Source organism: Acomys russatus, chromosome 19, assembly GCF_903995435.1.
Source record: "Acomys russatus chromosome 19, mAcoRus1.1, whole genome shotgun sequence".
Classification (NCBI taxonomy): domain Eukaryota; kingdom Metazoa; phylum Chordata; class Mammalia; order Rodentia; family Muridae; genus Acomys; species Acomys russatus.
In genome coordinates, this window is record NC_067155.1 from 7,679,628 (window position 1) to 7,691,660 (window position 12,033).

A 12,033-nucleotide genomic window follows, 5' to 3' on the forward strand; every position below is an offset into this window, starting at 1 on the left:
TTCAAGGTTATCGTAGGCTACCTTGCAAATTTGAAGCCAGTTTAGGTTTCTTGAGATCTTGCCTCAAAAAGAAAAAAGAAAGTTCATAACTGTCCCATAGGGTAAATCTTAGTTAAGGCATGAATAAGTTCTATATTTCAGGGCACCAGAAGCACTAGCGCTTAAAAGCTTCATGCACCCAGAGTTTGTTACAGCTCCCTGAAATTATAGTATTGCCACCGATGGAAAGATGTTGGATAACTCTGCAACGGGGGGCTCACCCACTCTTTGGGGGTGGGGGGAGTCCAAGGGCTAGGCGCCAGATTAACTCTCCTCTCCCTCGGCTATTTCCAGTTGTTGCCCCCTCCAAACTTCCAGTACATGGATTTAGGACTTTGCCCTAGATGGTTCCCAAGCTCCCCTAATTGCTTCTCGGCTCCAGAGTGCATCTTACAAATATGCATCGTCCTCTGTGACCCAGGCCTCAGCTGCAGCGTCACTCCACGAACACTGGATGCTCAGGCCCTCCTCGAAGAGCCCGGCGCACCAGCTACACTGGACAGCAGGTGCTGGTGCCCTCCACAGCACTGCCCTCCATTCCTCGCTTGCATGTGTGGCTATGTCTGGCTTTCTCTGAGTCTCAGCTTCACCATGTATTCAATAGGATGTAGAAACCTTCCCATGCCTCTACCTAGGAATGTCTGGTCTCCTCTGGGCTTTACTTTGCCCACCTGGTCACCAGCAAGAATCACAGTTGTTTTGAGCACAGGATGGCTTCCAACTCACTATGTTGCAGAGGATGACCTTGAACGTCTAATTCTCCTGTTTCAAGCTGCCGCACCTGGTTTTATGTAGCGCTGAGGATTGAACCCAGATGCATGTTAGATAAGCACTCTATCGACTGAGCTATACCTTCAGCCTTGTCCCTACTCCTGTACCTAGCCAGCTCCAGGTTTCAGATTTCCCATATGCTCGGGGGGCGAGGGGGATACCACATTTTCCTCTCTGTGGTCAGTATCTGGTCTTCTCCAGCCTGTTTCCCTCTGTATGTTCAGCGGAGCACATATACCTTACCTAATCTGGCAATGCCTTTGGGCATTGGTTTTCTCCTTTATGAGAATGTGAGGATTGCGCGCGTGCAATACCAGAGCAAAGGTCTGGTCTCTGGACCTCACTCACGCAACAGAAACACCCTTCTCTAACTAGCTGCCTTGAGTGGCTTTGCTTGAGCCGAAAGGGGAGGCAGGGGGAAAGATGACAAGCTGCACACTGCAATTCTTTAGGGGTGGTTTGCAAGCCTTCAGTTTACCGGCCTCTCTAAGCAACGGAACGGATGGAGGCACGCAGCTGGGAGCTGCTCTTTTGCAGGTCCCTTCTTCGTTGGCCACGCACCAAGCTCCCCCTTCCCCCCACCGCGCGCTCCCACTAGAGGGGCCCGACTCCAGCGTCGGAACCTTCGTGTGTGGAGCGGGCGTTTCTGAACGGCGCTCTTTCCCAGGGACGCCGTCGCCCCTCTCGCCCCTGCGCCCCCCGACCCGCGTCCCGGGCGCCGACGGCCCGGAGCTGCCCGGAAGCTCGCTCCCGCTGCGGCGCTTGTCAGGGCAAGCCCGGGTCCGTCGGGGACCTCGGCCCTGCTCTCCCCCGGACCCGAGAGGCTGCTGCACCGGGTACGGGGGCCGGGATGGAGGGAGGAGCCTGGCTTGGGCAGGGCGCGAGGCCGGCAGGGTTCTGGGTGTGGGTCGGAACGGTGAGGCGAGGAAAGCGACGCCCAGAGCTCAAGAACGAGGGCGTCGGGAGGCCAAGACACCTTACAGAAGCCGGGAGAGTGGGAAGATCCTAGGGGATATAACGGGACGAGGTGGTGTAAAGGACCAGGGCTGCTAGAGGTCCCTAGGCGAGGGGCCATGCATCATTTAACTCGGGGAGAAGAGAGACAAGAGATGCCAGCAGTATCTAGGGAGGAGGGGACCAAGGCAGGGAGAGCTGGTGTGGGAACGGGCAACCAGAAGGTCCTGTGTCTATGACTGCGGGTGGGAGGAGGCTCCGAGGTGTTAGCGGCGATGGAGAAAGAAACGGAGATGTCAGGATACTTTGGGGGGGGGGGGTGGGGGCGTTGAGGATGCTGGTGGATGGAATGTAACAAGATGGGGGCGCATATAGGAGGAGGCAGGCCGCTGTTTCCCGAGTGGGAAGAGAATGGCGAGACCTTTAAGTGAAGAGTGTGAGGGTGACATAAAAGAGCCCCAAGTGGAAAGTGGGGAATTGGGTTAGTGGGACTGGCTAAGCATCTAGGGAGGAAACTTGAGGTTACGCCAATTGTGGAGCTTGGGGAGGCTCTGACGGGCATCGAGTGGGGATGGAGATCCCCTACCGCCAGGGTGTTGAGGGACCTGAGGGAGAGCACTAAGCCAGGGCTTGAGTAGAGCTTTGAGAAAGAGCAAAGGGTAGATGGAAGACAAATCTCGGAGGCCACTAGGGCCTGGGAATGTAAAGTTACAGAGGACCTAAACTGAAAAGAAGAGAAATGGACTTGGAGATAGATTTCGGTGGTCGGTGAGGGGGTTGGGTGGAGGGAATCCGGAGGACGTCCAAGGTTCTAACCCGAGTCGGGTGGAGCGAGGCGTTGCCAAAGAGTCCCAGAGATGGGGACTGAAGTCAGTTTTCACTTTGTAGGGAGGCAGGTCAGTAGCACAGAGTCGGGCAGAGAATCGGAACACCTTCCCTTTTAGGATTTTTTTTTCCCTTCTGAAAGAGAGGATCTTAACTTCTCTTCCCTCCGCCGCTCCCAGCTGCCGCTCCAGATGCTGCTGCTGCCGCCGCGGCCACCCCACCCTCGGTCCTCCTCTCCGGAGGTCATGGACCCACCGCCCCCCAAGACTCCCCCTTTCCCCAAGGCGGAAGGCCCCTCCTCCACCTCTTCCTCGGTGGCGGGGCCGCGGCCACCGCGGCTGGGCCGACACCTGCTCATCGACGCCAACGGGGTCCCCTACACGTACACGGTGCAGCTGGAGGAGGAACCTCGGGGTCCGCCGCAGCGCGAGGCGACTCCGGGAGAGCCAGGTCCTCGCAAGGGCTACAGCTGCCCAGAGTGCGCTCGTGTCTTTGCCAGCCCTCTGCGGCTGCAGAGCCACCGTGTGTCGCACTCGGACCTCAAGCCCTTTACTTGTGGTGCTTGTGGCAAAGCCTTCAAGCGCTCCAGCCACCTGTCGCGGCACCGTGCCACCCACCGCGCGCGCGCTGGCCCGCCGCACACCTGCCCGCTCTGTCCACGCCGCTTCCAGGACGCCGCGGAGCTGGCGCAGCACGTGCGCCTGCACTGAGCTCCGAGCTCGGCCCTGCCCTCTCTGGGCCACCACGTCTGACCCACACAGCCTCACTCCCACACATTCCCCAGTGTTGCTGAGGTTACTGCCTTACCCTAGGCCTCAGTTTCCCCACCTATCCTCAAAGAGAAATATCATTTTGTCTTTTTTTTCTCCCCCGTCTAGCTGTGTGATGTAGACCAAAGTTGTTGCCCCTCTGGGCCTGGGTGTCAGTTAGAACTGGGCTTCAGTCCGGCTGTGCTGTGTAAGCCTTTGCAAGTGCTACCTACGACCTCTCCCGAGTCTTGGTTTTCTACCCCTTCCAAGTGGTGAGGTCCTCGTGGAATACATGACAAAAGCACTGGCACGGTCAGGATCATCTCTGTACTGCCCTCTAATGCCCACGATCCCTCATTCTTTGCCCAATAAACATTCCGTTCTTCATTCTCGGGCTCTTACTTGCCTGTGGGTTGAATATTGGGAGAAGGGAGATTGGGTGCGGATTGCTACAACATAGGAACCTTGTGTTTGAAGCGCGTTTCCAACCGGAGCTGTTTTCTGATGCTTAGGCGACCGGCCCTCTCCGTCCTCTTTAAGGCCCCTCGCCTCTCCCTGGTTCTGTATTTCCCAAACCCGGTACTGTCAGGTGCAGGAGGTAGCTGAGGGTCCCTGGTCCCTCTGCCGCCTACAACCATGGGTTGGCAACCCGGGCTATCCTGCAATGCCTGGCCCCGAGAGGCTGGGGAGAGGGAGGTGTCCCAGTGGGCAGCTTTTGGAGAACTTGCCTGGGAAGTCGCCAGAGACTGGGGTCGTTGGCTTAGAAAGAACTTCGGGGGAGGGAGGCGTGTAACGGGAGAAGCAAGACATAGCATTAGCGGATGGACCCACTTCTAGATTCCAGTGGTGGCCAGAGCGCGGGAGAGTCCTGGGAGCCACGAGGTGTCCTGAAGGATGGCCGCTGGGGGACCGGGAAGGGCACAGGGGGAGGGGACTGAGGCCTTGATTGCATACAGAGGGAAATTCACTCTGCGTGAATACAGTGGGTACTGGAGCCCAGAAGACAGTAGAGACCCCAGGGGCCTTATAGGAAGAACGCAGAGGACCTTGGACAGAACACACACCAAGGACAGAGTCCGTGATCCTCTCTCCAGTTCCATCCTCAGTCTTTCCCACCCACCAGGCCCCATTTCCATCTATGAAGGCTGGTGCTGCCATCTTCCCCTATACCCCCGTAGCTTTCCTATATTGAGGCCGTGGGTCAGACAGGTGGGTCTCCAGAACCTGTGCCTTCTTCACAGACTCTGTCCCCTCCAGGTCCCAACCACTATCTTCTCATTGACACCTAGGGTGTCTTCTACACAGAGCTTGTGGGTGAGGATCACAGGGCAGATGGGACTTCGGTTCAGAAAAAGTACTACAGCCGTCCGGTGTGCCCTAGGGTCTTCGAGTACATGTCTTACCTTCAGCGACACACCATCACCCACTCGGAGGAGAAGCCCTTCAAAAGCGATACCTGTGGGAAGGCTTTCAAGCGGGCCAGCCACCTCGCTTGGCACCACTCCACTAATAGGGCAAGTGATGGGGGGCGCATAGCCAGCTGCTCGCTCTGCCCTGGCTGCTTCCGGGATTCGGGCTGTGTGCACTTGGGAACGCCTGTTTCAGTGCCAGCTCTGCCTGTGCCACTTGGCCAAGCCGAACGCACTACAGAAGCACACTAGGTGGAAGCATCCATGAACTGCTGATCCTAGAGACATCAAGACTGTGGGATTCCTGAGTTTCTCAGACACTGGCCTGGGTTGCAGCCTGGCTCTCAAGGCCCTGGACACAAACCCAGCCTTGCCTTGAAGAGTCTTTGAGCTGTTAGTGCGTCAGAGTGCTTTGGAGCTATGGTGGGACTGAGGCCTCATAGAGAACAGCCCTGCAGTTTGAACACTTGGGATATGTATTATTCCGGTGTCCTGAATGGAGGACAATGCTGTTTGGGAAAACTCTTGCCTTGGAAGTTTTGGTGGGTAGTCAGAAGTCTCTTCTGACACTGAAGGTAGCGCCCTAGACTGGACACCCAACAAACACCCCATCTCAGTTAGTACTTATTATTATTATTATTATTATTATTATTATTATTATTATTATTTTTGAGACATCTTAGTTTGCACTCATCACCTGGAACCTTGACTGGGGAATGGATGAGTCTGCCTTCCTCCTCTGGGAGTTAGGCCAACTTCAGTTCTCCCAAACCTTATTTATTGAGACAGTTATAATGTCGCTCAGGGTGCCATTAGATTTGTGATCGTACTTCCACTTCCTGAGAGCTGGAAATCAGGGCTTTGTGCATGGTAGGCATCCTACAGAGGGAGCCACATTCTCAGCACTGTTGGAAATAAGAGTCTGAACCCGACCCTTCCGCAATTAAATTGCAATCCACATTTTTTAAAAAGAAGTTTTTCGAGATCGGGTTTCTCAGTGTAGCCCTGGCTGGCCTGGAACTCAGAGACTCAGCTGCTTATACCTCCCGAGTGCATGCCCCACCACTGCCCGGGCTCCCCCCCTCCCCAATAGCAACTCAGAACGTAAGGACAGCACACACACGTGGAACAATTTTAACGGTAGTTACCTTGAGTGTGCACAGGGCACTCTGATCTAGGGCAGGTGGTTCCCCCTGGACTTGCTGATCCAGGTTGCAGTTTATTTGTAAAAGCGAAGCGTGAGAGTAAGCGACTTAGTCTCTTGGCTGCAAGGTTAGTTTAAGCCATGCTTCCATTAGGGCTTCAGAATCCCCAAAGGGTGCAGCCTGTGAACCGGTGAGGCAGGTGGAACCTTGTTGCAGGTCTAATAAATATGTATTCTCCGTCCCTTTTCATTACCTGTCTTGTGCCAGATGCAGTCAGCTTCTTTACAGGGCTTCTTTTGGGGCGGAAGGGAGAGGGGGAGTGTCTTAAAGGCTGTGCTTCTTTCTGTTCCACCGTCTGACTTCAAATAATACCAACAGCGCTTGGATCTTAAGCCCCAAGACGGTCCTGCTCTGGGCCGAGCCTTTGGTACGTCACACCACTGCATCCTCGCAAATACCCTAGAGAGTAACTTCTCCCTTAACAGGTGAGTGAACTGAAGCTATGGAGGAACGAGGCGGCATGGATTGGAATGCAGCTGTTGCACGGGCAGCTACAGTGGGAGCCCTGACCCACTCTTTGCAGAGAAGTAGCCACCACACAATCTATTCTCACATCCTGGACCTCGTATTCCCTTAAACCTTTCCATGGGTGGGGTGGGGGTTACACCTGCCTGAGGCATCTAGGGCTGGAGGTGTGCATGCACGAGCGAGCTCCTTAAGGACTCAAGTTTCGCTTCAATTTTCCTTACTGCCTCATACCTTCCGACTTTCCTAGGCCCACTGGGCACATAGCCACTCACCTGGAGGACCCCGGGAACCGCGTCAGCTGTGCAGGATGAGAATTTCATGAGGATCCCTGCCTAGGCTTTGGGAAGGGCGGGGGTGGGGGTGGGGGCTGGCGTGTTGCAAGGGGCTATCGCGCAAGTGCGGCCCCGACCTCCGCACAAACGGCGGGCCTCACCTGGGCCCTAGGAAGAGGAGCGCCAGGCCTTGCAGGCCCGATTCGGCAAGTGCCCGCGACTCTGCGCCCTCCGCTATCCAGTTCCGAGAATCCCCCTCCTCTGCCGCTACGCCCGCTTACTGGTGGGTGGGCGCTTCTCTCTGCGACACTTTGCAGACGCTCCCCGGCGCTGGGCATGGGCGCCACCACTGCCGTAGGTCCCAGGGCTGGAGTCCGTGCGCGGGTGGGTGAGAGCGGGGCCTTGGCCCATGTACCCTGAGCATCCAAGGGCGGGGAATGGTGCCCATGGCCGACACCCTCATGCCGGTTGCCCTCTCTGGGACCTTTTTTTTTTTTTTGCCACGGTCGCCCCCTCCCACTAGTGGGACAAAGGGCGGGGGTGCCTACCCACGCTGACCTCCCCCGCACTGCGCACGCACCCAGCCCCCACTTCGGGGGAGGGCTTTGCTCGCCTACGCTAGTGTAGGAGGAATGGGTGGCTGGGTCAGAGGAACGCTTGCAGAATGGATCCCAACCCCATACGTGGACGTTAGGGGGCAGTTTCTCCCTCCCATTTATGGCTTTGGATCTGGAGCTGGCCCATAGTGAGGAGCTTTCCTATTCAGGCTAAAGTGTCCCTGTGGTGTGCACCCCATGAATGAATCTAAGGGCCGAACTCCTTCACAACCAAGAGCCCTCTCGCTGATCCCGCCCCCCCCCCCCCGTACATACTTTGGAAACCTCAGTGTCTCTGTCCAGAAATATGGGTCCTTTTCTCCTCCAGACAATGGCACCAGGCCGGTGATCCCTCTGTACTCTGGAGGAACAAGTACTCCACCTCTCCAGGGACTGACTACATTTGATGACCTGTTTCTGTCCAGCGCTTCTGAGGGCTCAGCTGCTGGGGCTGCAGGAAGCCTCGCTATGAATGACCGAAACCACCGTAGGCGGACAAGTGAGGCACTTGGGAACTCTGTCCCCACCCTTGGCCATACATTCTGGTTCCCTCTATCCACGGGGTAGCTGTGGTTGGGGGTGGTCTGTAAAGGCCCAGGCCGTGACCTATGCTGGCCTCTCTCCAGTGAAGGATGAAGAGACCTTCAACATCTCCATCCCCTTTGAAGAGGCACCCCACCTAGAGTCACAGATTTTCTACAGTCTGAGTCCCTCTGGGAGAAATTTCGAGGGTGAGCTGAGAAAGGGTGTGGAGGAACTGGAGCCATTGTGTGTGTGTGTGGGGGTACTGCCTCATCCTGGGGCGTCACCCCCCTCACCCCTGCTTTCCCCAGATCCTCCAGAGGCCACCTCCCCGACCCTGATGAACAGCGTTAAAGCCCAGCTGCACATGGCCCTGGAGAGGAACTCGTGGTTGCAGAAGCGCATTGAGGACCTGGAGGAAGAGAGAGACTTTTTGCGCTGTCAACTGGACAAGTTCATTTTCTTCGGCCCGGATGGATGCAGGTGGGGGTGGGGGCACACTGTTCCCCCTAGAACCTGCACAATTCAAGACCCAACTCAAGAACTGGGCGGACCTAATGCCATTTTACCCTTTCACTTTAGGCCCAGGTCTGTATTAGGGTCCCCAGCCATCTCTTTACTGATTTCAAAGACTTCTCATTTCCTGCCTTGTCACAGACTGTCCCATAAGCCATGAGCCTCAAGCACTTGGCCTGTCTTCCTGAGTCTGGATTTCCAGCTTAGGTTCCTCATCTTAGGGGAACTGTCCCTTATCTCCTTGTCAGTAGACCCACTGCAGTCTGTTGGATTCCTCAGAGGGGCCCTGTCTGCACCCCAGGACTTCTGAATGGCACAGTTATCCACCCATCAGAGGTGCCCTGGAAATAATTGGGGTCCTGTCTTCCCACCACCCTGTTCTATACTTCTTGGTTAATGTGTCCTATTTCACAGAGACTGGGGTCTTAGTACCTGCTGTCCCCTACACTCCGCCTCAGGGTCCTTGGGCAGTTTCCACCACCTTGCCTTGATCTAACCTAGGACTGGCATCGTGGTAGCACCGTTTCTGGTAGGCGGGATCCCATCTCCTTAATAATATGCTGACGGCTGTTTGTGGCACACTCCCCACTCTGGGCTGTCTTTCCTCAGATCTTTAGCTCAGGTCTTGGAGAGCTTAGCCTTTGTATTCAGGTCATAACTCTGTATCCAGCTGAGCTGCTGGCAGGCTTTCTCATTGCTAACAATGGCAAACGTCCTTGCAAAGGGCCTATGGTATTTCGAGGGGTAGATTACTGGGGGACCTATCTTGGGTTTTACCCTGAGAGCTCTATCCTCATGACTCTACTCTTGCCCTGGTGTGGCTTGGCAGAGTCCTCCTGACTCCAGTTCTCCTCAGGAATCCATCCTTCTGAAAATCCTGAGTCTGAACCTCAGGGAGTTAACCTTCCCCAGTACCCAAACTGAACCCCGACTTCTGTAGGAGTCTGATAGCCAATCCTCCACCCAGAGGCCTCTGGATTGGGACTCTATTATCTGGAGGCCCCTGGGATATGTTTCCTCTTCAGAAGCCCCCAAAGACTTGAAGGTCTTCACGAATCCCTGGACCGGATTCAGTCAAGTTTAGAGCCTAGAAAAATGCACCCAGTGTTCCCTGAATCCTAGCTGGCTTTATGCCACTCAGTGTAGCTAACGTCTCATTTTGGGGGCTCACTGTGTCCTCATCCTGAGGACCTGGCCTCCTTCAGGGTAGTGGTAGGACATTGTATCACTGTACATTTTTTTGTCTCTTGCCCAGAGGACCACTGCCGGATGAAGCCTGGGCCTCGGAGGGTTGATGGGGACAGCCGGGCTGGGGTTGGGGAAGCCTCAGACCCTGAGTCCGCAGCCTCCTCCTTCAGCGGAGTGTCCGAAGAGGGCAGTGCCAGTGAAAGGAGGAGGCAGAAGCAGAAGGGAAGTACTGGCCGGAGGCGGTTTGGGAAACCCAAGGCTCGAGAGAGGCAGCGGGGTGAGTGGGTACATGGGGTGGGTGTGCTGAGGGGTGTCCACCCAGATACGCAGCGTGGGTTCTAGTGATGCCCTAACTTCCCTATACAGAACAGTTAGACCCAACTCCATATCACAGCCCTGTGTGGTCCTGAGTTAATTTCAAATTTCGGTTTACACCGACCAGCAGAGTTAATCCTGTTTCCTCATCAGAAAGGGGCTCTCTGGACACATGGCATAGCCTCTCTATATCTCTGGTGTCCTGGGCTGCCTTCTTTAATTTCCCCTAGTCCATCTCTATTTCTTGTTCAGATCTCTTCTGTTTTCCGTTTTGTCTCCCTTCTTTTCCTGTATGGGGCTCATGTGTCTCCACTTCCTTTTTTCCCCCCCTCCCTTCCTTACTTTCATTTTCTTTCTAACCTTTGTATCTTTCACCCCATCTTTCCTCCTCATGCCTGCCCTCCTGTTTCTACCTGGGTTCCCGCCCCCCCCCCATGGGTGTCTTCCCCTGTCCTCCTCTTTTTTGCCCTTTTGGTGGTTCTGCAGTGAAGGACGCTGATGGGGTGCTCTGCCGCTACAAGAAGATCCTGGGCACCTTCCAGAAGCTGAAGAGCATGTCCAGAGCTTTCGAGCACCACCGCGTGGACCGGAACACGGTGGCGCTGACCACTCCCATCGCGGAGCTGCTCATCGTGGCTCCAGAAAAGCTGGCCGAGGTGGGAGAGTTCGACCCATCCAAGGAGCGCCTGCTCGAGTACTCCCGCCGCTGCTTCCTGGCGCTGGACGACGAGACTCTCAAGAAGGTGCAGGCTCTCAAAAAGAGCAAGCTTCTCCTGCCTATCACCTACCGCTTCAAGCGGTGAGAGCCGCCTCCCCGGGGCCAGAAGACCGCTGGCTAGGCCGGGCTTCTCTGGGTGCTGCCAGGGCCAGAAGACTGCCCTTCCTGTCTCCCCGCCGCACAGGCAAGGCACCCCATCTCCATTCCACGCTCCTCAAGGGCTGCCAGCTCGGCCTCGCTAGCCAGGAGTAACCAACTCATCTGCATCCCACAAGCCAGAGCATTATTCAGAGAATTTAAATTAAAGAGACATGAAAATTTTCAATAAACTGGGTCCCAGGTCTTCCTAGGAAAGGATGTGTGTGTGTGCCGGTAGGGGGTGGCCGTTGCCACGGAGACCGGGACCGGGCGCTCAGGCAGGAACCTCTAGAGTTTGGGGAGGACAGGGTGTAATTAGCCCCAGGAGGCATAGGCGGAAAGCAGGGCAGCAAACTCTTTTCTGAAAAAAAAAAAAAAAAAAAAACAACCAAAAAAAAAACTCTTAAGGGAAGCTTGACTCTAAAGCCGCGGCGGCTGGGGCGCTGACTCAATGACCTTTAGCTGAGCGGGTCTCCTGGAGGTACCAGGGGGCGCTGTGCGGGCTCGTTTTCTCCCGCCCGCCTGTCAGCCAACCAGGGGTCAGGGAGATTGCAGTCCCGTAGGTGGCACGTTCAGCGCTTGCGCGGTACGCGCCGGGGAGTGGGCGGATTAACGCCATCGCCAAGGCAACCGGGAAAGTGCGGTCTAGTTTAACGGTCTTGAGTTAGTGCCTGCGAGGGAGGGAGGAGGTGGGGAGAGGGGGAAAAGGGCAGACCCGGCGCACGCGCAATGTGGGTTTAGAGTGGCGGCTCCTCCCGAGCGCTGAGAAAACGTGCCTCAGACCGCTACGCAGGCGCAAAAACCCCTCCCGCCGCCTCTGAAGTCACCGTGCGCAGGCGCCCCGAGCCGCGCTAACAACCTACGCAGCGGCCCCGAAAACTCTTTGCCTCACTGGCGGCTAGTGTCCCACACACCTTCTCTGGCCTTCCGAGAGGTCGGGCTTTCCTCCGTTCTCTCCCAGAGAGCCAGGTGCCAAGAGCCGAGACCCCGCCCCTCTTCTAATGTAGCTCTCGGGCCCACCTCTGATCCGCTCTGGAAGCCGAAAGGAGCCGAAGCCATGGCGGAAAAAGCCGAACTTTCCCCCTGAGCGTGAGGCCTTCCCGAAGCAGTGGCGGAACGGGACGAAATTCTCCGGAAGGGGCGGAGTGACCCGGTGGAACCTCCGGAAAGAGCCGAAGATTAGAATCGGGCTTAATCTCTTGAGGGGCCGTGAGCGAGCGCTGGAAACCTTCGGAAAGAGCCGAAGGCCTGGACGGTTAGGATTGTTGGAAGTGACCGACTGCCTGGACAGGGTCGGCGAGGGGTGGGACGAATCTCCAGAGGAAGCCAGAGACTGAGACGGTTTGAG

The 12,033-nt window shown here is 56.1% G+C and overlaps 3 protein-coding genes across 5 annotated transcripts; all 3 read left to right on the plus strand.

Moving 5' to 3' along the window:
• The first annotated feature begins 1,486 nt into the window (after window positions 1–1,486).
• On the plus strand, window positions 1,487–3,943 carry LOC127203527 (zinc finger protein 580). 3 transcript variants are annotated; one of them, XM_051162354.1, is made up of 2 exons: window positions 1,487–1,873; window positions 2,769–3,943. In XM_051162354.1, the coding sequence occupies exon 2, from the start codon at window positions 2,781–2,783 to the stop codon at window positions 3,297–3,299; it is 519 nt and encodes a 172-aa protein (XP_051018311.1). In that variant the 5' UTR covers window positions 1,487–1,873; window positions 2,769–2,780; the 3' UTR covers window positions 3,300–3,943. The 3 variants fall into 3 exon arrangements, with proteins under 3 accessions (XP_051018311.1, XP_051018310.1, XP_051018308.1); XM_051162353.1 differs by having other exon boundaries at window positions 1,487–1,646; XM_051162351.1 differs by lacking the exon at window positions 1,487–1,873 and adding an exon at window positions 1,903–2,660.
• A 31-nt stretch (window positions 3,944–3,974) lies between these two features.
• On the plus strand, window positions 3,975–4,999 carry LOC127203026 (zinc finger protein 581-like). Its single transcript, XM_051161840.1, is given in 2 exon segments — window positions 3,975–4,127; window positions 4,517–4,999. Coding segments are annotated over 2 exon segments (636 nt in total).
• A 2,675-nt stretch (window positions 5,000–7,674) lies between these two features.
• On the plus strand, window positions 7,675–10,842 carry Ccdc106 (coiled-coil domain containing 106). The gene is given in 6 exon segments (XM_051162345.1): window positions 7,675–7,787; window positions 7,915–8,019; window positions 8,122–8,270; window positions 8,272–8,293; window positions 9,582–9,791; window positions 10,316–10,842. Coding segments are annotated over 6 exon segments (834 nt in total). The 5' UTR covers window positions 7,675–7,756; the 3' UTR covers window positions 10,633–10,842.
• The last annotated feature ends 1,191 nt before the right edge of the window (window positions 10,843–12,033 follow it).

What these genes read in the sequence shown, in the direction of transcription:
- LOC127203527 (XM_051162351.1), top strand. Translation starts at nt 2,622, where the DNA reads ATGGGGACTGAAGTCAGTTTTCACTTTGTAGGGAGGCAG. An exon ending in TTCACTTTGTAGGGAGGCAG is followed by an intron (nt 2,661 to 2,768) that starts GTCAGTAGCACA and finishes CGCCGCTCCCAG; the next exon opens with CTGCCGCTCCAGATGCTGCT.